At 38.5% G+C, this 26,653-nt stretch overlaps 1 protein-coding gene across 8 annotated transcripts in view; it reads right to left on the reverse strand.

The window, feature by feature from the left end:
- Window positions 1–26,653, reverse strand: part of agtpbp1 (ATP/GTP binding carboxypeptidase 1) — a 267,274-nt gene that overhangs the window by 112,758 nt on the left and 127,863 nt on the right. For all 8 annotated transcript variants that reach the window (XM_072281601.1, XM_072281603.1, XM_072281604.1 and 5 more), the window contains 5 exons: window positions 24,654–24,800; window positions 12,429–12,560; window positions 11,867–11,960; window positions 2,601–2,638; window positions 1,363–1,571 (listed from right to left, as the gene is read on the reverse strand). In XM_072281601.1, the coding sequence (XP_072137702.1) occupies window positions 1,363–1,571; window positions 2,601–2,638; window positions 11,867–11,960; window positions 12,429–12,560; window positions 24,654–24,800 (620 nt within the window). The remainder of the gene's footprint in view (window positions 1–1,362; window positions 1,572–2,600; window positions 2,639–11,866; window positions 11,961–12,428; window positions 12,561–24,653; window positions 24,801–26,653) is intronic.

Here is a 26,653-nt window from a genome sequence, read left to right on the forward strand (position 1 = left end):
AAACTGCAGAGAATAGTGGAATCTGCCCAACATGTCATATGCCAAGCCTTATCCTCCATCATTAGTACCTACATGTTCTAACAGTGTTCTTTCTCATAAAAATTTGTTTAAAATTTGTTATATTAATTATGTTATATGGAGCAGTGTCTCAGAAAGGCAGCGTCCATTATTAAGGACACCCATCACCCAGGACATGCTCCTTTCTTATTGTTACCATCAGGAAGGAGGTACAGAACCCCGAAGGCACACACTCAGTGATTCAGGAACAGCTTCTTCACCACTGCCATCCAATTCCTAAATGGACATTGAACCCATAAACACTACCTCACTTTTTAACATATTATTTCAGTTTTTGCACTATTTTTAATCTATTCAATATACATATACTGTAATTGATTGATTTATTTATTTCTTCTTTATTATGTATTGCATTGTACTGCTGGGGCTGCTAAGTCATCAAATTTCACGCCACATACCAGTGATAATAAACCCGACTCTGATTCTGGTTTATGTTTTCCTTGTGAATGCTGCTTATAAGATGTCATGCCTAAAATGCGTCCTCAGATCCGAACCCCGGGGCAGCCCAGGGTTGGCTCAAAACCTCACTTATCAGTTCATCATATTAGCAGACACAGAGCACAGCAGCCGGGGAAGGCTTCATAGCACCATCACTGAGAACGAGCAAAATCAGCTCTCGTCCCGACCAACACCGTCTTTTCAGTCTATGTGGGCCACATTTAAATTGACCCAACGATGGGACAGGGAAAGGCTCCAGCACCCTGGAGGGAGGAGTGAAGATCACAGAGTATAAGCAAAATCGGCTCTTGCCTCCGACCTGGACCAGTGTTTAAACTGTCTAAACAGCACATTGTACCTAGCACTTGGACCCAGACACCCAGGCCATGTGCCTGTGATGCTGTTGCAAGTTTTTCATTGCATACATGTACTTGTGTGCAATACAATAAACCCAACTTTGATATACTTAAAAACTCTTCGGATTCTCCCTAATCTTCTCTGCCGAAGCTATCTCTTGCTCTCTTTATATCCTCCTGATTTCCTTCTTGAATATACTTATATTATACATGGATACATTAGATTAAAACATGCAGGTATTAAATTAAGCAAAGTAAAATTGACTGAAAAATTAATAATTCTTTCATTTACTGGTTCAAAATATTTTATATGGGACTTTTAAATATTAACTTTAAATAGCTGGTGATTGCAATGACAACCATTTAAAATGCAACATAGATTCTTATATTCAAAGACTTATCAAATGAGATGCTATCTACTTTTCAACACAGCACTCTAAGGTTTCCTCACACAATTGTGCATTAGCTCATCATCCATCAAGGTACTTACCTGAGACAAATTATATAAGATTTTTATCCCTTCTGCATCTACAAAAGCTTTCCTTCCCAATTTAATACTTGTCACATTTTTGATGCAGGTTAAAATTCCCTTACGAATCAGCATATGCCGATGTCTTGTGTCATGCCTATGCCAGTCGATATATATTGTAAGAAGAACAGGAAGGTACCCTCTCTCCACTGATCTCCTGGCATTGGTTTCTACAATAATAAAAACATATATTTACAAAACCTTACCTGCAAGTAAGGAAATGCATGAATGCTGTTTCTTAACTATGTGTACTGATTTGTTGTGATTATACAAAGAGCAGAAAAGAGTACAGAAACCACCTTCTTAAAAAAATTTCGTAACCTTAATTGGAGAGATTTCTCATATTTGGATATTGGGATAGATGAGGTTAAAATGATTTTTAAAATATATCCTGCAGAAAACTACACAGTATTTCTCTAAAGGTGCCCTTTTAAGGTTTACTATTACAAAATCTAACACATGAATCAGTTTTGATTTATATGGCTTCATAATGTTGTCAACTTAAATTCTATAGCAGTTTTGTGCAGCTACACGTGGCTTGTTTACATGGCAACTGCAAAAGTTCCAAACTATTTCATCATCGTGTTATTACCTGCAACATCTGAAGCTGGTCGATTGCTTATAATTAACAGATGTTTTAGAACAAGAATTTGCATATTTAGCCAGCTATAAGAAAATGAAAAAAACTTGATAAAGAGCCATTACTTCATCCCAATATCAAGCCTTAAAGCACTAAATTATCCATGAATACAACTGAAATCAAAGATTTCACTTTAAAGAAAATATTCCACCATAACCTGACCTCCATTAGCAGAATTTTGATGTTGCCTAGGAATGAAACAAATCAAAATTCTGCCAGATGCACAATAATTATGAAAGTGGTTGGGATGGGTCAGTCGGGTCATGCAAGTGTTGAAGCCACAATTTGAAGTACATCAGGTGGAATCAGATCAGATGTAGTTACTACTTAACAGCTTCGAGCAAAAGTCAAAACTGACAGGATCTGGCTTGTTTAGGAGTGTAACTGCAAAGGTGAGAAACAACAGTACCTTAGGTCAATGTTTAAAACGGAGTTTTAGCACTGTAGAATTATGTGCTTGAGATGAAAAGGACAATAAGAGAAATTGTACAATCACACTGTAATCAAAGAAAACACCTATTTTTAACAATTAAATTACATAAACATCTAAAACACTTACTCGATTTTAACAATGCTGCCAGTGTGTCTAATGCGACCCTGTGGAAATAACAGAGTTGATAAGATGTAATCATTAACAAATTGCTGCAAGAATTAAAGAAAAAATCCCTTTAAAATCTTCCATTTATGCTGCTAATGAGGAAACAGATACAATGAATTAAAAATATACATTTGTTATTTTACAATAAACTCAAAACCTGCTTCTGTTGTTGAATGAAGCTGACAATGTAGTCTATTTGATGTATAAAGAGCTAAAAATTTGCATGTTGAATTGAATTGATTTAACTTTATTTCTTACATCCTTCACATACATGAGGAGTAAAATCTCTTATGATAGGTCTCCCTCTAAATGTGCCACGTGCCATCATAGTAATTTATAATAAATAGAACAGTCAATGTCATGTAGAGTACACTTAAGTCAGCGTAAGTTCATCAGTCTGCGGGCCCGGTGGAAGACGCTGTCCCTGAGTCTGTTGGTCCTGGCTTTTATGCTGCAGTACCATTTCCCAGATGGTAGCAGCTGGAATAGACTGTGGTTGGGATGATTTGGGTCCCCAATGATTCTACGGTCCCTTTTTACACACCTGTCTTTGTAAATGTCCTGAATCATGGGAAGTTTACAACTACAGATACGCTGGGCTGTCCGCATCACTCTCTGCAGAGTCCTGCAATTAAGGGAGGTACAGTTCCCATACCAGGCAGTGATGCAGCCAATCAGGATGCTCTCAATTGTGCCCCGGTAGAAAGTTCTTAGGATTTGGGGGCCCATATCAAACTTCCTCAACCCACCATCTGAGGTGAAAGGGGCGCAGTTGTGCCTTTTTCACCACACAACTGGTGTGTACAGACCATGTGAGATCCTCGGTGATGTGGATGCCGAGGAACTTGAAACTGTTTACCCTCTCAACCGCAGATCCATTGATGTCAATAGAGGTTAGCCCATCTCCGTTCCTCCTGTAATCCACAACCAGCTCCTTTGTTTTTGTGACATTGAGGGAGAGGTTGTTCACTTGACACCACTGTGTCAGTAAGATGATTTCTTCCCTGTAGGCCAGCTCGTTATTGTTAGAGATAAGGCCAATCAATGTAGTGTCGTCAGCAAATTTAATTAGGAGATTGGAGCTGTGGGTGGCGACAGAGTCATGGGTATACAGAGAGTAAAGAAGGGGACTTAGTACACAGCACTGAGGGGCTCCTGTATTGAGAGTCAGAGGGTTGGAAGTAAGGGAGCCCACTCTTGCTTGATGCAATCTGTTTAAATAAACTGGAAATTTTATTTGCAGACCTTGCTCAATCAAATCTTGTACATTAACCACTTTTGCATGCAACACACACACAAAATGAGACCCTTTGGCAAGTCTCGGCCCGAAATGTCGACTGTACTCTTTTCCATAGATGCTGCCTGTCCTGCTGAGTTCCTCCAGCATACTGTGTGTGTTGCTTGAATACATAAAATGCTGGAGAAAACCAGCAGGCCAAGCAGCATCTATGGAAAAGAGTAAACAGTCAACGTTTCGGGCTGAGACCCTTCATCTCACCCTGAAATGTTTATTCTTTCCATAGATGCTGCCTGGCCTGCTGAGTTTCTCCAGCATTTTGTGTGTGTTGCTTGGATTTCCAGCATCTGTAAATTTTCTCTTGTTTGTGATTGGATAACTACATTTTCACATTGGCATTAAAATTGGAAAGTTACTAAATTATCTTATAATGAATAGACTAACTTACAATATCAAGCCGATAACAAAATGGACAGAAACCATTTGGTACAATATCTGAAAAGTTTGCAGCTTCAATCCTGTGGTTTATTTACCACAGTTGGTGCTCCTGATTTGGCCTTCTCTGCATAGGTGAGACGAGACAGACTGGGTAAGCACCTTAGCTCCCTCAGCAAACGTCTCCCAGTGGCTAGCCAGTTCAATTCCACTTCCCATTCCCACGTCGACACATCTGCCCACAGCATCTTCCACTTCAGGTCGAGGAATCTCATTCTGTGTGGGCAGTCTCCAATCTTGTGGCATGAACATCAAATTCTCAGACTTCTGATAGCTGCTCCCCCTTTGTTCCTTTTACCTTCTTTTCTTTACTATCTCATTTTGACCCCCACCATCCTATCTCTTTCTCTTCTCTCACCTTTTCCATCTGTCCATCATTGAGTCTCCTCTCATTGGTGTCCTTCCCCACCCTCCACCCTTAGTTCATGCTCCACCTTCCTCTCCTAACATTCCATCACATTCAGCCCTTTGTCATTTACACCTGTTACTTCATAGCTTCTATTATTTTCACTCTCCTGACTCCTCATCTAACTATTGCCTCCCTCGTCTGGATCCACTTATTACATGTCAGCTCTTGTGCCGCCCCTTCCTTCTACCATATTATACTGGCCATCTCTCCCCTCTCTTTTAGTCCAGATGAAGGGTCACAACTTGAAACATCGATTATCCACTTCCCCCAATGGATGCTTCTTGACCTCCTGGATTCCTCCAGCACTCATGTGTGTTGCTTTGTATTACAGATAATGCTCCCTCTGTCAAGTAGATATGAAGCTCTCTTTTAACCACCAAATTAATTGAAGCTATAGTCCTGGTATTAAAGAAAATTGTGATTCCTGTGCTAATTAAAAGGTCTTAAGGAATTAAACAACACAAAAGTAACTTGGAAAACGGGTATTAACAAAGTGTTGCATAAGAACATGCAGAAAATAAACATTCAATTTCATTTAATAATTGAAAAAAAGATGCTGAAGTGAACATCATAGTAAAAAATGCACTTAATTTCATAGCTTACGCTGATTGTAATGTTTTACTTGGGAAGCAAGTAAGAAGTGGATTCTGACAAATAAATTTTAACCAAAAGTTCAACTGTTGATTTAGAAAAGCGGTGGTAAAAACCTGAGGCTAGTTTAGGAAAACAATGTGAAAACAACATGTTCTGAACTTCCACTGACTTATTTACACATCTCTGAACATGAAACTGGACATCAATCAGCACATAAGGGCAATGTTTCAGAAAATAAATTTGGAAAAAAAACTTTGGATTCAACAATTATCCTTGATAATAGTGAAAAACTGTAGCTTCATGTAGTTTTATTTAGCTGAAATGGATTTATCATAAAAATGTATTTTTAATGGCAATCTCTACTCCAAAACAAGGGAAAACTCATTTATAAATTACTATAATGGCCATAAAATATTGAACTATTCCATTTAGGAGTTATGATTGTGTATACTAGTCAATTTCTTAGATTAAGAACAGAATCATTTAAAACATTTCTTTTATAATGTTGGGGGGGAGGGGGGAAGGGAGAGAATTCCATGATGAAAATAAATTCACTAAACAAGTTGACAATAAAAGGTTCATACCTATATAAGAGAAAAATAACTAGTCACTTGTAATAGAAAATGGAAATAAAAATAAGTCCAGGAAAAATGCTTGGCACATTTAAGGTTAATTGTACAACTATGTATATCAAAGCTTGTCCCATAAATTTCAAAATGCCACTCAGATACAAATTGTTTGTCATACACTAATGCTTCGATGGTTATTGTGCTGTAGCTAAAACTACACTAATAGCCTAAAACAAAAAATGCTTACTCAGAATATACGTGTCTTAGCAAAATGTCATTTGTTGGCTTTTGCTAATTTCTTCTTGAACTTTCATACAGCCAATATAGCAAAGATACTCCAGAGCAAAGGAGGGGAAACTTGGTGAAAGAACTACCCAGTACTTTGTTGCCCCAGTGTTTCACCCACATTAATCTCCACATACTTCATCCGAATCTACGCATTGACATCTTTCTTCACTTTCCACCTGACAATTCCAATATTCTTCAACTAGGCCACTCAGATCCTAAATAACCAAAAGTTCAGACCAAATACATTCACCCAAATGTTCTGTATTCATTAATCTGCAATCAACTCCCCTGCCAGGGAACTCATGGTTAAAATTCACATACCTGTTTTCAATTCAAAATACAGGCTGCGCACCATACCACTCCATCCAAACAATACAATCTTTGTAACTTCTTCCAGCCATAAAATATTCTGAGTAACCTGCACATCTTCAATTCGGTCTTTTTAATCTTACCAGATCTTAAAATCAATCCACCATTTGCAGGTCCAAAGCTCTGGGCTTACCTCCTGAAATCCAGTGTGGAAACAGTATTGTCTTATAAGCATAACTGTGTCACTAACAATTTTACGCATTTATATTGATTGCATTGAGCACTTCATTACTGGCCTGTTCTGCCTAAACCTCTCTATTTGCATCTCCTTCTTTAAGATATTTTACAATTGTAAATATTCTACCTAAATCATGTTTCTAATGCGGACACTAAAGGTGTGGAAGTTGATGTGGAAGTAAGCCTGAAACTTTGTTATAGTCAGAATCTTGGGTGAAAGTAAAAGTAAATGCAGTATAAAACGGCTATGGTAATTCCTGGATTTCTCCCAGTCAGAGCAAGGATAAGCTTTCTTTTATCCTCATCATCCAATTCAACAGATTCAACAAGTCTCCACATTCAACAGATCAACACCTCTGTACTTCTGACACCTTCAATAGGATTCCACGACAAGATACATCTTCCCCTTTCCTAACTTTTTCAGCATTCGAAAGAGAACATTTCTGATTCATTCTTCCCTCTGCACCAATCAGTGCCTTTCTCACAGTTCTTTACCATGCTGCTGCAAGAGGTGCATGCCAGCCCTTTCTCACCTTCCATTTCTATCCATCCAAGTCCAAGTCGTATGTGAAGCAGTGCAACACTTGTATTTCTTCCAAATTTGTGTTTTACTTTTGGCATTCTCCTCAACATTTGGGAAACCAAACACGGAATGGATGACTGTTTTGTGAAAACACCTCTGCCTAGTCAAGGGTAATTCCCAAGCTTCCAGCCATCTATCACTTGAATTATTCTTCCCATTTCTACTTTGATTTCTCTGTTTCAATCAACCCCAGTGCAAGTTCAAGCAATAACAATTCATCTTCCATCTCAAGACTCATCCTGAATTCAATGATCAACCATTCCCATTGTGCCAGAGCTGACCATTTGTGAGGTAAGCTGCAATATTATCCGCTTTTCCCTTGCCACAGATACACATAATTGCTGAGTATTTCCAGTAGTCGCTATTGGTTTAGTTTTCCAGCAACCACTGTGCTTTGTATCTCATGGTTCCAGCATGTTTTTTTTTTCCTCTTTGTCTTTGTTGCCCTTACTCATCTTCCTCTGTTTACACTCCTCCAGACAGATCAGCCATGATTAATGTCTGTTAGCCAGTAATCAGCTGATACAGCCCAGATGGCACAAAAAAATCCAGCTCTGCAACTCCATAAATTAATAAATCAATCTCTGACCCTATCACTTAAATGGTTTATCAGGTTTCTACTTCATCAAAAATGCAGCCCCACCATGGAGGTGTTAACATTAGGTAAAATTAAGAGCCCACTGAACATTGCAGGTGACTAGTCAACACTGCAGCAAATGAGGCCATGAGTAATAAACGTCTGATGTTCAACAGATTGGCAAAACAAATCACCTTTAATTCGGAGGTCACACGCAACCATTGCCAGAATAACATGAGATTACATACGATATTCAGCTGTTACAATTCACATAATTTTGAATATTCATCGAAAATATTACAAAACAATGTGTTTCAAATCAGAGTCGAATATCTAACCTGCCAATTTATAAGTCAAGTCAAAATAAAATTTTTTATAAGAGTACATGCATATGTGTCACCACATACAATCCTGGGATCCTTTTCCTGCGGGCATACTTAGCAAACCTATAGAACAGCAATTGTAAGCAGGGTCTATGGATAACAAACTGTGCAAATACAAGTATAAATAAATAGCAATAAATTATGAGTATTAAATAACAAGATAAGAGAGTCCTTAAATGAGCGTAGTTATACCCTTTTGTCCAAGAGCCTGATGGTTAGGGGGATAGTAACAGTTCTTGAACCTGGTGGTGCGAGTCCTGAGGCACTTGTATCTTCCATTTGAGGGCAGCAGAGAGAAAAGAACATGGCCTGGGTGGTGAGGATCTTTGATAATGGATGCTGCTTTCCTACAGCAATGTTTCATACAGACATACTCAAGGGTTGGGAGGGTTTTATCTGTGATGTACTGGGCTGAATCCTCTATCTTTTGTAGGATTTTCTGCTCAAATACATTGGTGTTCTCGTATCAAGCCATAACGCAGCCAGCCAACACACTTTCCCCCACACACCTATAGAAGTTTGCCAAGGTTTTTGATGATATGCCAAATCTCCGCAGACTCCTGAGGAAGTGGAGGTGCTGTCATGCTTCCTTCACAATTATATTTATATGATGGATCCAGGACAGGTCTTCTGAGATAGTGATACCAGGAAATTTAAAGGTACTGACCCTTTCCAACTCTGATCCTCAAGGACCAAGGACCTCTGGTTAACCTCCCCTGAAGTTTACTATCAGTTCCTTGGTCTTACTGACATTGAGTGAGAAGTTGTAATCATACCACTCAGCCAAATTTTCAATCTCCCTCCTGTATGTTGATTCATCATCACCTTTGATACAACCCACAACAGTGGTGTCATCAGCAAACTTGTATATGGTGTCGGAGCTGCACTTAGCCTCACAATCATGGGTCTAAAGTTAATAGAGCAGGGGGCTAAGTACACAACCCTGTGCTGATGGAGATTGTGGAGGAGATTTTTTTTTGCTAATTCAGACTTACTGGGGTCTACAAGTGAGGAAATCCAGGATCCAATTGCACATGGGGTTATTAAGGCCCAGGTCCTGGAGTTCACCGATTAGTTTTGAAAGAATGATGGTGTTAAATGCTGAGCAGTAATCGATAAAAAGCATCCTGATATGTGCATCTTTACTGTCCAGATGTTCCAGGGTTATGTGAAAAGCCAACGAGGTAGTATCTGCTGTATATATAAATAAAAAGCTCTTGCAAAATAAATAAATGCTGGTACTTTCATAAAATTAATGTGCACTTCTTCATACTTATTTGAAATATTTTGATATAATCTATCTCCTTCCGTCACATGCAGAAATCTGGAACAGTACTTTGAAGTTCCAACTACACAGTTGATGATTACTTGGATAGAAGACTTTCTGCAATTACAGACAAAATTCTGAATATAAATCTCTGCTTCAGTTTAGGAAGACTAAAATTTTAAAAATACAGTACTGTGCAAAAGTCTTAGGCACGTGTAAAAAAATTCTGTAAAGCAAAGATGCTTTCAAAAACAATGAAATGATAATTTTCTAAACATTAAAAAATTTACTATAAAGAGCAGTAAACAGTAAAAAACTGTATCAAATCAACATTTGGTGTGACGATCCTTTGCCTTTAAGACAGCATCAATTCTCTTAGGTACACTGTCATGCAGTTTTATAAGAAAGTCGGCTGGTAGGCTGCTCCAAACATCTTGGAGAGCTTACCACAGCTCTTCTGCAGACCTTGGCTGTCTTGCTTGCTTCTGTCTCTCCAGGTAATCCCAGACAGCCTCAATGATGTTGAGATCAGGGCACAAGGGAGCCCATACCATCTGTTGCTGAAGATAGTTCTTTATGACCTTGGCCGTATGTTTGGGGTCATTGCCCTGCCGCAGAATGGAGTTGGAATTGATCAGGCGCCTTCGTGATGGTATTGCATGAGGATGAGAATCAGCTTGTACTTCCCAGAATTCAGGATTCCATTGATGTGACTAGATTAACAACTCCATTTGCTGAAATGCAGCCCCAAACCTGTAAAGAACCTCCCCTGTGCTTCACTGTTGGCTACAGGCACTCATCCTTGTAGTGATCTCCAGCGCTTCTACAAACTGCCTTCTGCTTGAGCCTAAAATTTTAAAATTTGACTCGTCAGTCCAGAGTACTTGCTGCCACTGTTCAGCACCCCATTCCTTGAGCTTTCGTGCCTAGGTGACACTGTTGGTTTTATTTCCACTTCAGAGAGATTTTTTTTGGTAGCAACTCTTCCATGAAAACCATTTCTGACAAGACTTCTCCGGACTGTACAGGGGTGTACTTGAGTTCCAGTGGTTTCCGCCAGTTCAGAGCTGATAACAGTGCTGGACCTCTTCCGATTTAGAAGGGATGTCAGCTTGATGTATCTTGTTTGCTGCACACAGTTTCCGTGGCCATCCACTCGATTTCTGGTCCTCAACCTTGTCCGTTTCTTTGTGGTTCTTCAGAAGAGCTTGGACAGCACATCTTGAAACTCCTATCTGCCGCAAAATTTCTGCTTGGAAGAGACCTTGCTGATGCAGGATAACCACCTTGTGTCTTGTTGCTATGCTCACATGTGCCATGATGTAAGGTTTGATGATTTGAAGGTTAAGGTGTCACATCTGCCACAGTCTCACCTTTTAGTTTGGTTGTCCTTCTTTCAGTTTTTATTCCTTCTACACCCAGTGCTGTTTCAGTTAACCAGTTTAGTTCATTCAACTCAATATGTTCATGTTTGTTATCTTTGTTTAATCATGCACTGGGCTATATACCTACAAAGTAATCAAGCTTCTTTAACGAATTTCAAAAAAATTTCTGTAACATTTAATATTTTGGAAAATTAATATTTGGAAAACCAAAATTTGCTCATTTCCATTGACACGCAGATGCAGAAGACAAAATATAAACATCTAAAACAAAATTTATATTAAAAATCCAGAATGTCTTAGACTTTTGCAATAATCTGCATTATTAACTCATTCAATCATCCTAGTTACATCACCCAACTTTCTGCATCTGTCAAAGACAAATTTAACCCATGTAACATATTCTTTTGAGGTTGTTCTACAATTATTTGCTGATGTACAATGCTCATAAGTAAATGCAGAACTTAGATATTGTCACAATGTATTTCTGCATGCTGGAGCACAATTTCCAACCTTGGTTCTCCAGCCCTAGAGACTAGGCTATCATCCAATTAACCTTTAATATTGTTTTACACATATGCACACCAACATTTAATCATCTCTAATGTGAAATCCAAACCCTCCTGCTAATGCACAGTATATAGTTCCATGAATTTTTGAAAACACTATGATTCATCTTAAGTTCTGAAATCAAAAATTGGTACTCATACAATAGGTCTCAGGTGATCTACATGGAAGCTTGAAATGACTTTCAAAACCTATCACAAGGAATATAAATGCTGCAAAACAGTGCAGCACTTCAAAAGTTATTTCTAATTTCAGTGCACTTATGCATAAATTTTACTTACATTTTCAATGTACTTATGCCTTAACTATACATTATTTATAAGTACCTACTTTACAAGGCTTGTGTTCTTCTTACAGAAAGGACCAATAATCTTGAACATAAGTTCCACAACACCATTTTTGCCCAAGAAAACAGCGTTGACAGCTAAAAACACAAGTGGTAAAATGAAATGTACAAAATCATACACTGGTTACAAGACTTAAGCAAATTCCAGAAATATTTCAAAAGCAAGCATAACAAGGCATACAGTATATTTTGAATGGTGATTTTGGAACAAATTAGATTTTCCTTAATCTACTTTTCAAATAGTTTACATTGAAGGTAGGTGAGCTTACATTAATGTTTCTACCTGAGTCAATTCCAAACATAAATCAAAAGGAAAAATATTCTAATAGCCCCCCCCTCCAAAAAATGCAGCTATTTTCAAAATTAAGTTATTAATGTACAAACGTAATTGCCTTAATATTATTTTACTTAATGTGTATTTATCATTTTTAATAGTTAAAAGTTAGTTAATATCTGGATGAAAACTTGCACACATGAATGTTACCAAAGTCAGTCCAAGAACCCTTCAGTGAAATGAATTCGACAAGTGCCACACTCAATACTTACCATTATTAGAATACACTCGCAACAGATGCAAACAAGGTAAAATTAGCTTGAAGTTCTGCAGGTTTTGTTTCACTAAATTCAAGGTAATGCCCAAGGCTCCATTAATCCTGGCTTTGACTCCAAACTTTTTGTCTAGTAAAGAAAATTTTAAAAAATGATGTAATGTGAACTTCAGTGCATTCAGCTGAGATTTTTCCAGATCTTTTCAACAGATTTCTGACTGACTTTTCACTACTTTCTAATGCACTTGTCATTCAAATGTATTAAAATATATTTAAGAATAATTTCAAATTAACATTCAAAGTCAAAGTATGATGTTGTTCATTTTAATTCTCATGTATGCAGGTAATGCCCTCCCCACCACTGAGACATCTTCATGAAATGCCGTTGCAGGAAAGCAGCATCTAATATCAGGGACCCCCACAACCCAGGACATGCTCTCTTCGTGCTGTTGCCATCAGGAAGTAGGTACAGGAGCCTCAGGACTCATGCCACGAGGTTCGGGCACAGTTATTACCCCTAAGTCATCAGGCTCTTGAACCAAAGGGGATAACTTCACTCAACTTCATTTGCGCCATCTATGAAAAGTTCCCACAACCTATTGGCTCACTTTCAAGGTCTCTTCATCTCATGTTCTCAACATTTATTGGTTATTTATTTATTATTATTATTCTTTCTTTCTTTCTTTTTGTCTTTGCACGGTTTGTTGTCTTTTGCACACTGGTTGAGTATCCAAGTTGGTGCTGTTTGTAATGATTAATTATTTTATGGTATTATTGAGTATGCCCACAAGACAACGAATCTCAGGGTTGTACTTCATTTTCTGTGACCACCTCCAAGTTGCTTTTACTGGACACACAAAACATACATTCTTTTTAGTACCACAATAGGGTATAAAGTTAATGGAAAAAAATAAGGTACATCTCAATGTTTTTATTCCTAATATTATGTTTCTTTTCATGTTTTGTAGTGCAAATAATCCTTTTTCTCCTCAGTCATACTTCAAAGAGATTGATTTATCCTGCTGTCAGCCAAATGCCACTAAAATTATAAATGTATTTATATTTAAAGGTGCTATATATAAAAATACTATAACACTGCTGTCAATAAAGTGTGTGCATGAAACTGTAGAATAATAAAATTCAAAATGGCTGAGCAACATCTTTAGAAGGAAGTCTACCATCCTTATCTGGTCTGGAATAATGCAACTTCAGCTTATCATAAGATTCCATTCCAGATATTTTAGCACAAAAATACTGCAGTTCTACTACAGTGCAGAATTTGAGAGAGCTGCACTCTCAGGAGTGCTGTTATTCAGATGGGGTATTACAATTAGGCCATTTTCTCTCTCTGATGGTTAAACAGATTAAGAAACTGAAAATCTAATCGCCTATTTAAGAAAGGAGGAAGATAAAACAAGAAGTGACAGTTCAGTGAAGCTGGCATTTGACATTAGGGAAATGCTGAATTCCATTGTTAAGGAAGATTTGAGATTATATTCAGCAGGCGGATTTAAAAAAACTTCAGTAGGTGAGGATATCTGTAATTCCAGGATGCCCTTGATATAGTGCCACACAAAAGGTTACCACAGAAAGTAAAAGTTCATTGTATTCAAAGAAATAATCTAGCATGGAGAAAGGATTGGCTGAGAAAAGAATCAGGTTGGCAAATGGACTGCCAGAGAAATTAGTGCTGAAGCCTTAACGATTTGCAAACTACACCAATGGCTGAATAAAGGTACTGAAAAGTGCAATATCATTTACATGATACAAAGGAAAGTGGAAAAGCAAGTTGAGAGAACAATCCAAAGAGTCTTGAAGAGGATACAGAAAAATTAGTTACGTTAAGTGAATGGAGGATAAGAATAGCAATTGGAATATAATTTTGGAAAACGTGAAATTATTCACCTTGGAAGAAAGCAGAATATTGTTTAATTGGAAAGATACGAAAGAATTCTACTACAGAGGGAGAGTTAACAATCAAGAAGGCAAATGGAGTACAAAGGGGTTTGAATACAGAATTCTTTATCTGATGCTGGTGACTCTGTTCCTTGTGTACTGTGCACAGCTAGAGAGAGTTATCAGGTTGATCCCTCGGATAATAATTGGTTGAGCAAGTTGGCTCAACACTTGAATTGGGTGGTGAACGTACAGAAAGCTGTGAGGGAACTTGGTAAGTAGGAAAGGACCATGTCCCTTTCATGAGTGATCGAAAAATTGCTTGCATACTTTCATACTGAAGGATCACACATTAAGGGCTGACGTGAGGAAAAATTTCTCTTAGGGTTGTGAATTTTTGGAATTTTAAATAGTTAGATTTCACCATTTATTTTATTCCAGTCTTAGTTAGATTAACATTTTTGCAAAAAACAACAGGTGCTGGAAATATAACAAGAATAAACTGGAACAATCAGGTTAGACAGCACCTGTAGAAAGAGGAACACTGTTAATGTTTCAGGTCCAAGACTTTTGTCAGATCTTCTGTTATTATCAAAGTTGACAATCCTGAAGAACTGCCACCAAAGTAACTGATCCTAATGAGTGGTGGGAGGATCAAGGCCTATTCCTGCTCCCAGCACTTTTGTTTTTGTGTGTTTCAAAAGCAAATTGTTAGCAGCAATAAAAACAGTTTCATTTTGGACAATATCTGATGAAAGCCAGCTGCATTTTAACATTTAATAATCATTTTACAGGGCATATACAGTACTGTGCAAAAGTCTTAGGTACATATAAATAGCTACAGTGCAGAAGACTTTTGCACAATACCATAGTAACTTTACATATTGCACTGTACTGCTGCTGTAAAAACAAAAACAAATCTCATGACATAGGTGAGTAATGATAAACCTGATTCTAATATGGGTCTTTATTGTGGACTGAGTGTGGGAAGGGAGCAGAGAGAGGGGAATCATGGTTGGGAAAAGGGGAAGGGAGGGGGGAGAGTGTGGGAAGCACCAGAGAGTGTAATGATCTATTAACCAATTATTTGGAATCAAGTGACCTTGTTTGGTGTCTCAGGGCAGCCTTTATCTGCACCCATGCTACTCCACACCACTGGCGCTCCTGCCCCACAACCCTCCTGTGGTGCTCTACCCTTGCCATTCCGAACATCCTTTGCTCCCACCAGATTTACAAACTCGCTCTCCACTCCATGTTGACAATACCGTACTGTGCTAATAACTTCGGCACTGTGGCTATATATATGTGCCTAATGCTTTTGCACAGGACTGTAGTAGTATAGGGAAATAGTTGCCTATTTAAACCCCTAATTGAATTTGTATGGTCACTTTAGCTTCCAGCACATTTTGATAACGCTTAAAAGGGGAAAATCAGTCTGATGCTTTTTTGACAATCACAGGTGTACGTGTAACTTTATTACGTGGACAAGAATGACAACAAGCAATTTTATGTAGAGTACACACCAAGCTGGGTTGTAGCAAGGATGTAACATCATATGGGCTTTTCCTGCCTAATGTATTTGTTTTTCAATAAGAATTCATTTTTCTGCAGGATTGTTCCATATTTAGCAGTCAATTTGCAAGCATATGATAACGGAATATAGGATCATCGCATCTAAGTCTACACTGCCCACATTTAAAGTTCATGAACATACATGACAATACTGACTGATGTTTCCTCACAAACAAGGACACTAAGGCCAAGTGTAAATCATTAGATCAAGCCTTGGGCAGTACTTTATTTCCTGCGGAGCATCAAGAAAGCTCACCTCTGTCCCAGGATACTGACGGACTTTTACCATTGTACCATTGAGAGCATACTCACCAACTGCATCTCAGTGTGGTATGGCAATTGTCCCGTATCGGATCACAAAGCACTTCAGTATGTGGTGAAAACTGCCCAGCAGATTATTGGCACCCAATTGCCCACCATTGAGAACATCTACCATAAAAGCTGCCTGGGCAGGGCGAAAAGCATTATCAAGGATGCATCTCACCCTAACCATGGACTTTTTATTCTTCTCCCATCCGGTAGGTGCTACAGGAGCCTCCACTCCCACACCAGCAGGCACAGGAAGAGCTTCTTCTCTAAGGCTGTGACCCTGCTGAACCTCACATTCAAGCATTAATCAGCATTGCACCAATATTGTACTGTCTCAGTACTTTTATATTTGTGCGCTGTAGCACTTTTTAGTCGCAGTTATTTTGTAAATAACACTATTCTTTGCATTTCTGGTTAGATGCTAACTGCATTTCATTGGCTTTGTATCTGTACTCGGCACAATGACAATAAAGTTGAATCTAATCTAATCTAATCTAATTTATCTATGTGCCACAACTATTAGGCATTTTAACCAGCCATTAATATCATAATTTAATTAAGATAAACTATTTGCTAATTTCCCTTAATCTTGAAAGAGTTGACATTTGCATGCCTGTGGTTTATCATATTGATTTTCGGAGAAAAGTCCTCCCACTGACACCATGTGTAAAAAATAACCATAAACAAGTCAAACGTACATTAAGATGCAGAATCACCATTATCCAAAATTGCAAAATCAATGTTCCATTTTGTATGACGAATGTATTTCACTAAAATATTAATCAGCACAAAAGATGTGCTGACCTCAATAATGTATTATTTATAGATTCATGCTCCTTTGCAAATTCTTTGGATGGCATGCTTGAATTGTAAAAGAAACCTTCAAACAAAATTTCACGAGTTCTATAAAACAGGCAATAAACTTAGATTTAAACATCTTTGTGTATAAAAGCCATTTATTGCACATAAAGAGAAAATAAAGCATCTTATTAAAGAAAAGGTTACATGGAAAATATGTTTGATTGAATAACCCATGAGACAACATGACAAAAATCAGCTAAATAGTTGGACTAAATGAGTACAGATTTGCTCATTATATAGCTCTATTTATAAACAAATCATGCCCTGATCTAAAACTAAAATACAGTATTTTGTCTGCCATATACTGAAGAATATACTAGGCTAATTAAATACTTTACAAGTACATTATGAGTTTAGATTACTTTATACCAACAGAAATTAATTTTGGCATCTTGTCATTTAGTAAATCTTCCAAAATACAGTTGTCATGTTATCAATGAGAATTAGAATGGAAGGGTGTCTGAGATCATCATAGTGGAGTAATATATTAAAAAAATGGAACAATTTATCCATAATCCAGAGAAATAACATGGAAATTCAAAATGGAATTTGTAATCTTTTGTTTGGATCCATTTATGTTATCACACTATCACCCAATCCTTTATCTAAAACACAATGGAGAAAGGGATTACAATTTTTTTTAAACTTTAAAATTAAATATCAATGAACTTCATTGACAGAACTTTCACACAGTACTTAAAGGAAACCTTTAATAACCTATTCAATCATATGATGAAAATTCTTGATCTAATTTCTGTATGTCTTCAAATAAATCAACGTGACAATACCGTGTGGAAAACGAATGAGCTTGTATGGTGCAAAAACATAGAACGCAGATAAAAGACAAGGATTAAAAGTGCAGAGCTTGGTAAGTGGAGCTGGGGAGTAGGGATGCATGGGAGATGCTGGGGGAATTATTGTATTAGAAGAGGTCTAAAATTTGGGAATATTGTGGCCTGGTGGGGGTGGGGTGGGGGTTAATCATAAATATTAAGGAATAAACAGCTAAATCGGAGTGGTGGACATGGTATATGCCAGGATACAGTCAATCAAGGTTTGAAGTTAATTGCCAGAAGATGGAAGATGCAAAGCTTAGAAAAGACAGAATTAATAACAGATACTGTTTCTACATCCAATCTGCTGAAGCAGAAGAAAAGTTGAAAATGATGTAGTCAGACTCCGGAGAAAAAGAGCTCAACTCCAAGAGTAAATGACACCAAGATGGAAAAGAGTCTCAGACATGAATGCTGTTAGTGACAAAGACACAGAATACAGCAACAGCTTTCTTCTGATAGTCATTAGAAGCTGTAGCTCATTGTTTTTCTGACAGAGAAAACAAGCACCAATGTAAAACAGCCATTATCATTCGTGACTGACTTGCTTTTACCAATATTGTGAGAGATCCAGACCTAAGTGGAAAGAGAGTTTATGCTAGAGATGGGCACAGATCTTAAGGCAGCGTGATTAATAAATTGAAATTTTTTTAAGACCACGGGTCTTTTTACAAGAGGCTAGTTCCTTTAACATAGGGATTAATTTACAACTTCAATTAGCAAGAGAAGATGAATGGGCAGCAGTACAGATAATATGACTAGGGGAGCAAGAAGAAAACTTCAGGCTAGTGACACAGAAACCAACAAACTCCTGATATTTGGCGGAGAGGGCAGCGAAATATGGATAATGGGAAAATGTGTAGATCACAATAAAATAGCCAAGTTATCTTTGTCCCTTAAAATGAGCCAAAATCCTCAACAATTTTAAAAGAGGTTTAATTGCATACACAAAATGGATGTGATTCATGGCCAAGCCATTTGAGTAGCAAAAGTTTAATCTGCACTTTGACCACAGGGTCAAAGACAGAAGCCATAAAAAATAACCAAGATTTTCTAGGGACAAAAAGCATCAGAAATGGAAGTTAGTGAGTGACTGGGTAAATCAGTGCCTGCAGGTGGTTTTATTTTCAACCTCAGTAATGTCTTCAATGTGGCACTTAGCCAATAAAGAGATTTTTTTTACACTTAATATAAAACAGGACAAATTTCAAATGGACCACAGTAAAAGGTGTTTAAAAACCCACAAAAATAATCAGCATGATTTTAGTATGTACTATTTTTGTTTGAAAATAAAACACATTTTCCCCAGATCAAACTGTAGACCAAAGAGTAACATCACTTATCAAAACTGAACGAGCAGATTCAGTTACATTTTTTATCTACCTGTAATGTTAGTTTTCTACGAAAATTTGGAGGTCTTGATGGATTTGAAAGGTTGAGTGATTTGCAATGTACCAAGTCTGACATGGTTACATAATGCAAAATGAAATAAACAATATGCATACACAGGCAGACTTCCATGACAGTACACACTAAATTAAATGTTTTTACTAATACATCATAAAACATAGAGTTCATTCTGTGCTGCGCAGGGAAAAGCATACTGGCTCTAGATAATTTCAACATATTTCTTTATTAAACATGATATGTGATGTATGTTAGAGATTACAGATACAGCGCCTATAAAAAGTATTCCCCCCCCCCACCCCCCGGAAGTTTTGATGTTTTATTGTTTTACAACGTTGAATCATAGTGGATTTAATTTGGCTTTTTGACACTGATCAACAGAAAAAGTCTCTTTTCAGTCAAAGTGAAAACAGAACAGAACAAAGTGATGTAAGTGAATTACAAATATAAAACACAAAATAATTGATTGCATAAGAATTCACCCCCTTCAAGTCAGGATTTAATCGATGCCCCTTTAGTCTGTGTGGATAGTCCTCTATCAGCTTTGCACATCTGGATACTGCAATTTTTCCCCATTCTTCTTTACGAAAATGCTCAAGCTCTGTCAGATTACAGGAGATCACGAGTGAACAGCACAGCCCCAAATCCTCAATTAGATTGAGGTCTGGACTCTGATCTGGCTACTCCAAGACATTAACTTTGTTGTTTCTAAGCCATTCCTGTGCAGCTTTGCTTTATGCTTGGAATCACTGTCTTGCTGTAAAACAAATCTTCTCTCAAGTCACAGTTCTCTTGCAGACTGCATCAGGTTTTCCTCCAGGACTTCCCTGTATTTTGCTGCATTCATTTTACCCTCTACCTTCACAAGCCTTCCAGGGCCTGCTGCAGTAAAGCATCCCCACAGCATGATGCGACCACCACCATGCTTCATGGCAGGGATGGTGTGCTTTTGATGGTGTGTGGTGTTTGGCTTCCGCCAAACATAGCATTTAGTCTAATGGCCAAAAAGCTCAATTTTGGTTTGATCAGACCATAGAACCTTCTTTCAGTGGACTTCAGAGTCTCCCACACGCCTTCTGGCAAACTCTTGTCAAGATTTATTGCAAGTTTTTTTTCAAACAGTGGTTTTCTCTTTGCCACTCTTCCATAAAGCTGTGACTGGTGAAGTACATGGGCTGTTAAAGGCATCTCCCATATATGTGTGTGCTTTAATTTAATATACATGTAGTTGTACACAAATGAGCACGAAACTGAATGTCAGTGAATATCACGAACGGCACGGATAGTTATGGGACGAAACAGTGCGAGTTAAAAAGCACAGAGAAAGCCGAAGGATGCGCGAGTAACAGTGAAAGACACACTGAATTTAAAGTGAAAATAATGTGGTGACGGCTTCAGTCAGGAAAATTGATGAATTTGATAGTGCAAAATGAAGGCCAGGAGTTGTCTATCGAGAGGGCTGAACTATATTGTAACACGAACAACGTGGAGGAGCAAAAGAAAGTCCCTACACCTCTTAGCTTAATGGGTGCAAGGACATACAATCTCTTACACAACTTAGTAACCTCCGAAAAGCCAGCAAGCAAGACATTCAATGAAATTGTTACAATTTTACAAAATCACTTGAGTCCTAAACTTGCTGATAATAGCTAAGAGATTTAGATTTTGCAAAAGGAACCAGTCAAAAGATAAAAGACTTTCTGAATACATTGCAGAACTACGCAAACTTTCTGAGTACTGTGACTTTAGAAATGGACTTTCTGAAGCATTAAGGGACAGGTTTGCATGTGGAATGCATAGTCAAAGCACTCAAAACAGGCTACTGTCCAAAAGAGACCTAACCTTAGAACGGGCATTGACCATTGCAATATCGTTAGAGACTGTAGCAAAGGATGCAACAGAACTACAGGAAAGGAAGTTAGAATGTGAAATACACAAGATGTCCCTGAATGGTGCAAAAAGCCAAAAATGTTATCGATGCAGCAAATCCTTCCATGATGCAAATGTCCGTTTGTGCAAAGAAAAAGTCTGCAGAAAGTATCACAGTCAAGGTCACATGGAAAGAATGTACAAGACAGACAAAAAGCACAACCTAGTGAAAAGTCTCAAACACAAAACTAAGTAAAAGCATAAGGTTATTGAATGTAATGCAGAATCAGACCACATGGAGTCTGACAAAGGTGAACAGTCATAACCAGAACTGCATAGAATTACCGAAGCAGATCGCAATATAATATGGATCACAATAGATGGGTCTGGTGTAAAGACTTTAAATGGAGCTGCATACAGGGTCAGCTTTGCCTATAATTCCAGAGGCTGATTACAACACACTGTTTTCTAAGATACCATTAGAGAAGACCTCGGTGATGCTGAAGACCTACACAGGTGAAAAATTGTCTTCCAAAGGTAAACTGAAGGTGAATGTGATGTGTGGAAGACAAACACAGCATTTAGAACTTTACGTATTGGAAAGCGGAGAGCCAGCACTTTCTGGATGTGAATGGTTCAGAAAAATCCAACTGGATTGGCACTCAATCAGTATGGCATCAACAGGCAACTACAGCCCAAATGGTAGCACTCAACAGAGGCTGTCACAGCTTGTTTAATGCTAATCAGAAGGCGTTTGAGAGGGAAACAGATAAACAGATCGAAGACTTGGCCAAAAGCTGATTGGGATGCCAAGAAGATCAACATGCACCCCCACAGGCAGCGTTACACCTGTGGGATTGGCTGTTTTCACCATGGGAAAGAGTACATATTGACTCTGTTGGGTCATTCATGGACTCCATGTTCCTGATTGCTATGGATGCTCATTCAAAGTGGTTGGAGGTAATACTAATGAAGTCAACCACCTCAGCAAAGACTGTTTCCACTCTGAGGACAATCTTCATCAGAAAAGGCTAACCAAAACAAATTACAAGTGACAATGGGCCACAGTACATGTCAGAAGAATTCTGACTGTTCATGAAGAAAAATGGCATAAGACATTTCAAGTCAGCTCCTCACCACCCAGCAACCAATTGGTTGGCTGAAAGGTTTATCCAAACATTCAAAAAGTCCATTAAAGCAATGGACAAGAAGGACGTTTCTCTACAGCACAACGTGGACAACTTCTTTTTTTGTGTATCGGAACTCTGTTCATGTGACAACAAATCAAACACCTGCAATGCTGTTAACAAACAGGAATCTGAGATCACACATAGACCTCCTGAAACCAGATCTATGGAGGGAAGTGCAGAATAAACAGTTCAGCCAGTTGCCAAGTGAAGTAGCAAGGAGCTTCGAGATTGGACAGGAAGTCCTAGCATGTGTTTACCAAGAAGGCAAGTGGACACCTGGTAGGATAGCTACAAGAACTGGACCGCTGATGCACACAGTAGATGTTGGAGATCAGGCATAGAGACGTCTGTGAACCAGATACTAGATACTCAACCCAAACACACACTGAGTCGACTGCATCCAACAGGACAGACTCATTACAGTCACCTGACTTACCTCTCAGTGATTGTGACACTGACAGCAATGTGACACCAGAAACTGAGAACGTTGTCTTAGACAAGACACCTACCAAACCTGACGTCACTCCACAGGTGCAGAGGCGTAACAAGAATGCTATTGTTGATAAAGGCACCTGCCAAACCTGATGCCACTCCACAGATGCAGAGGCGCTACACTGGATCTTTAAAACTGTGAAGTTAGTTATGTTCTGTTATTGTGAAGGCATGCTTATTTGGTATATGGGTTTATGAAAGGGAAATGGAATGCTTTGTACATATACAGTTTTATGTTGCATTAATCTAAAGGGGGGGAGTGTAATGTATGGGTCTATTTTTTTGAGAGCAATGACACCCCCCACCACCTCAGCACTACATATTGATTTGTTCTCTGCCCATGCACTATTGTCTATGCATGTGCATTGCTCTCTCTCTCTCGCTGCAATGTGAATACACCCATTGAAGCCATTTCCCGTGTGCCTGCTTTTATGTAATATACACGTAGTTGTGCACAGACACAACAAAAACTTCCAAGGGGGGTTTAAATACTTTTTATAGGCACCATATAATGCACTGTGTGTTAAATGGAACCTGAACATGATTCATAACTACATAATACTTGAAGTGAAATGAACTTTCAAATAATTTAATGTGACTGACTCTTGATATCAGCATAGTCCCAAAAATACATGAGATTCCTGACTAAACCATGTTTTACCAACTGCGTATCAGCCTGGCACCATGGGAGTTTTAAAGTGACTAGATCAGTCCCACTTCAGGATTGGAAGACATGAACTTACCTTAAAACTCTGCATTGTTAAAAATACCATAGAATACAGCATGGAAACAGGCCCTTCAGCTCAACTCATCCATTTTGGCAATGATGCATATCTAAGCTAATCCCATTTATCTACATTTGGCCCATATCCCTCTAAACCTTTCCTATCCATGTACCTTCCCAAAGGGCAATAACATCTCCTCGGGCTGCTCATTCCATATATACACCCCCCATTGTGTGGAAACTGTTGTCCCTCAGCTGCCCTATAAATCTTTGCCCTCTCACCTTAAACCTATGGCTACTTGTTCGAGTCTCCCATAGGCCCACTTACCTTTACCTGTTCTGTTGCAATACCAGATGAGCTCAAATACTTTTAGTCTCACAATCATCAAGATTTTTTACATGAGATTTTGCTGTGTCAGAAGTCACTGCCCCCCTTGACAACATAACAATAGTGAACACATCAAAACAATTAACTAGCAATGCAGCACTTCGGAAAACTTGAAAACATAATGCCATTGTGGAATACTTCTTTTATTACTTCTACAGTTACGTGCAGACTGTTTGAGTAGATTCCTTTCCCTTGGAGTCTTTACAGATTTGGCTGGATTTCATTTACAATGTTGCAGCTTGAATGCATTTCCTAAGCTAAAATCAGCAAGCAAAATAGGTAATTTATTCAGTTCACTTTTGTGGCATATCATATGATTTTAATTGTGAACCCTGTGTTACCACTACAGAATCACCATTGTGCAGAGGATCCAAAGGTAAATACTAATTTTGGTACCACCGTAATCACTGTGAGATCTGTAGTACCACTGTAATCACTGTGAATAGTTAGGTTAGTTCCACAACTGAAAGGCATTCTGTTTTACTAGTTTACCAGTGTCTGGTGCTCTACAGGCTTTACCGAAGGCCAAGGAGCTAGTTAATTATCCAGATGTATACTGCAACGAACATAGCGCTTCTTAAAAGATCACAATCAATACTTTATAAAGGAAACACTGTGTCAAAAATGTACTTCCTTTGAGCAACTGATCTTCAAGTTTGGTTCAATGATTAAAAAAACAAACCTTTTGGTCCAATCTTTGCCAGAATAGAATGTAGCTGTATCATAATCTCTTCATTTGGTGGAAAATCCTTACTGGCACTGAACAGCAATTGAAGCAGAATCTGACTCCCTCCTTTGGAGACCAAAATGCTGCACCTGCGCCCTCCACCTGGAAAATACACATTACTTTTACAGAGTAATTCATCTATATGGGGCATGTTGCAAATAGACCTCGATGTATGTTTTATTTTATGAATCGCATGAATCTAATTTTCTGGATGTTGGCCTAGATTTCATTACACAATTATTTTTACACAAAGATATTTGTTTCTATCAATAACATTAAAAATTAGAACAAACATAAAACACCATCATGATATTCAAAACAAGAGTCTTGGTTGCCTGTTGTCAATGTTCTTCTCCAGAATTAACAACACCTGTACAAATTTTTTTCCAAGATTCTATCTCACATTAGGAGTGGCCCACCACTTCTTACACGAACAGAGACCTAACCAGATCCTCTCCACCAATGCAGTCACTTACCTGGTTGAATTTGACCACATGTTGAATAACAATTCCTCCTAGTCACTCTTCACAGATCAAAGATGTATCTACAGGCATTCACGTGGACTCAAGCTACGTTGGTTTTTGTTTTAAAAGGTCCAATGCTCCCAACTCTTTTTATGGTACACCAACAACAGCATTGGTACTACTTCCTCCAATTCAAAGGTTCAAGCGTTAATTTTATTGGCAAAACATGAATGTACAATATAACTCTGAAATTCATCTTCTCCAGATAGCCATGAAGTACATAAAAACCACGGGAGTCGTTGAAGATGTCAACACCCCCCCCCACATGATAAAGAAAAAGAAACAAAACTCGCAAACCCAAACCCTCCCTCGCTCAAAAAACAGATCACCCACCCAGAAGTTGGCAGCCCACACCTCACACTGCCTCCCTCACAAAAAAGAGCAGCACCAACATCACCAAACCCCCAACCCCCTCTCCTACATAAAAAAAACAACAGATCACCCATACCAAAAAACCAACAAGAAAATCAGACCCCAAATCTCCACCCATTCCCTCACACAAAAACCAACACATTGCCCACCCGGAACCCCAACTCGCCATTTGGCAGCAAGAAAGGAAACACAGAAAACTAAAGGAGAGCAATATAAACTACAGTCCAATAATCACATAGATCTCTCAATTTCAAAAACATCCTCCCGCCAGAACTGAAGAGAGCAGCCACTCGAACTCAGTCCTTCCACGAAGAGTTGACCACTGCACCGTCAACCTGCAGGCATCTGACTCCCGCGCCACCAACCTGTAGAGAGCGACCGCTGAACTCCTCTGCATTCACATTCATGCTTCAATCTTCCTTGGTGCTTCAAAATGGAGTCAATCATGGTGCCGCATCCTGTCTTTGATCTTCTGCACGAGACAGCTCTTGCTCATGGTCCTCTTCGAGGACAGCAGAGTGCCAGATCACTCAATTAACTCCGAACTGCACTTCATAGACTCCAGTAGTCTCCGAAACACAAGAAAGCAGAAGGCTTAGAAAAAGTGAAGTAATTTAAGAGATTTGCAATCTGGAAGATGACGCCCGAGGAATCGTTGTCCACTGGCGCCCTAGGTCTTGTATGGAACTCAAAAATTTCATCACTTGTTTTTAATTTCCACCCTGCTCTTGCCTTAACATTGTCCATCTCCAACTCTTCCCTTCCTTTACTGGTTCTCTCCATCTCTACCTCAGGTGATGGGCCAGACAAAAGTCCAAAGATTCCCTTCAGTTGGAGGTACCAAAGAGTTTTCTATCCCTCCATAATTCCATTTGAATTCCCAATCAAACAAATGGTCTATGGAGGTTCATTGAAATGCCAAACATGAAATTTTTCACTTTTCACTTGGCCTTCCACCACTACTCCACTTTTTTGTTAAAGTGCTGATATGGATATCAAACACTGTTGGAGTGCTGATATTGCATGGATCAGACTAGAGAGATAATCGGTGTAGCTTTG

Source organism: Mobula birostris, chromosome 17 (assembly GCF_030028105.1).
Source record: "Mobula birostris isolate sMobBir1 chromosome 17, sMobBir1.hap1, whole genome shotgun sequence".
In the NCBI taxonomy this organism is placed as follows: domain Eukaryota; kingdom Metazoa; phylum Chordata; class Chondrichthyes; order Myliobatiformes; family Myliobatidae; genus Mobula; species Mobula birostris.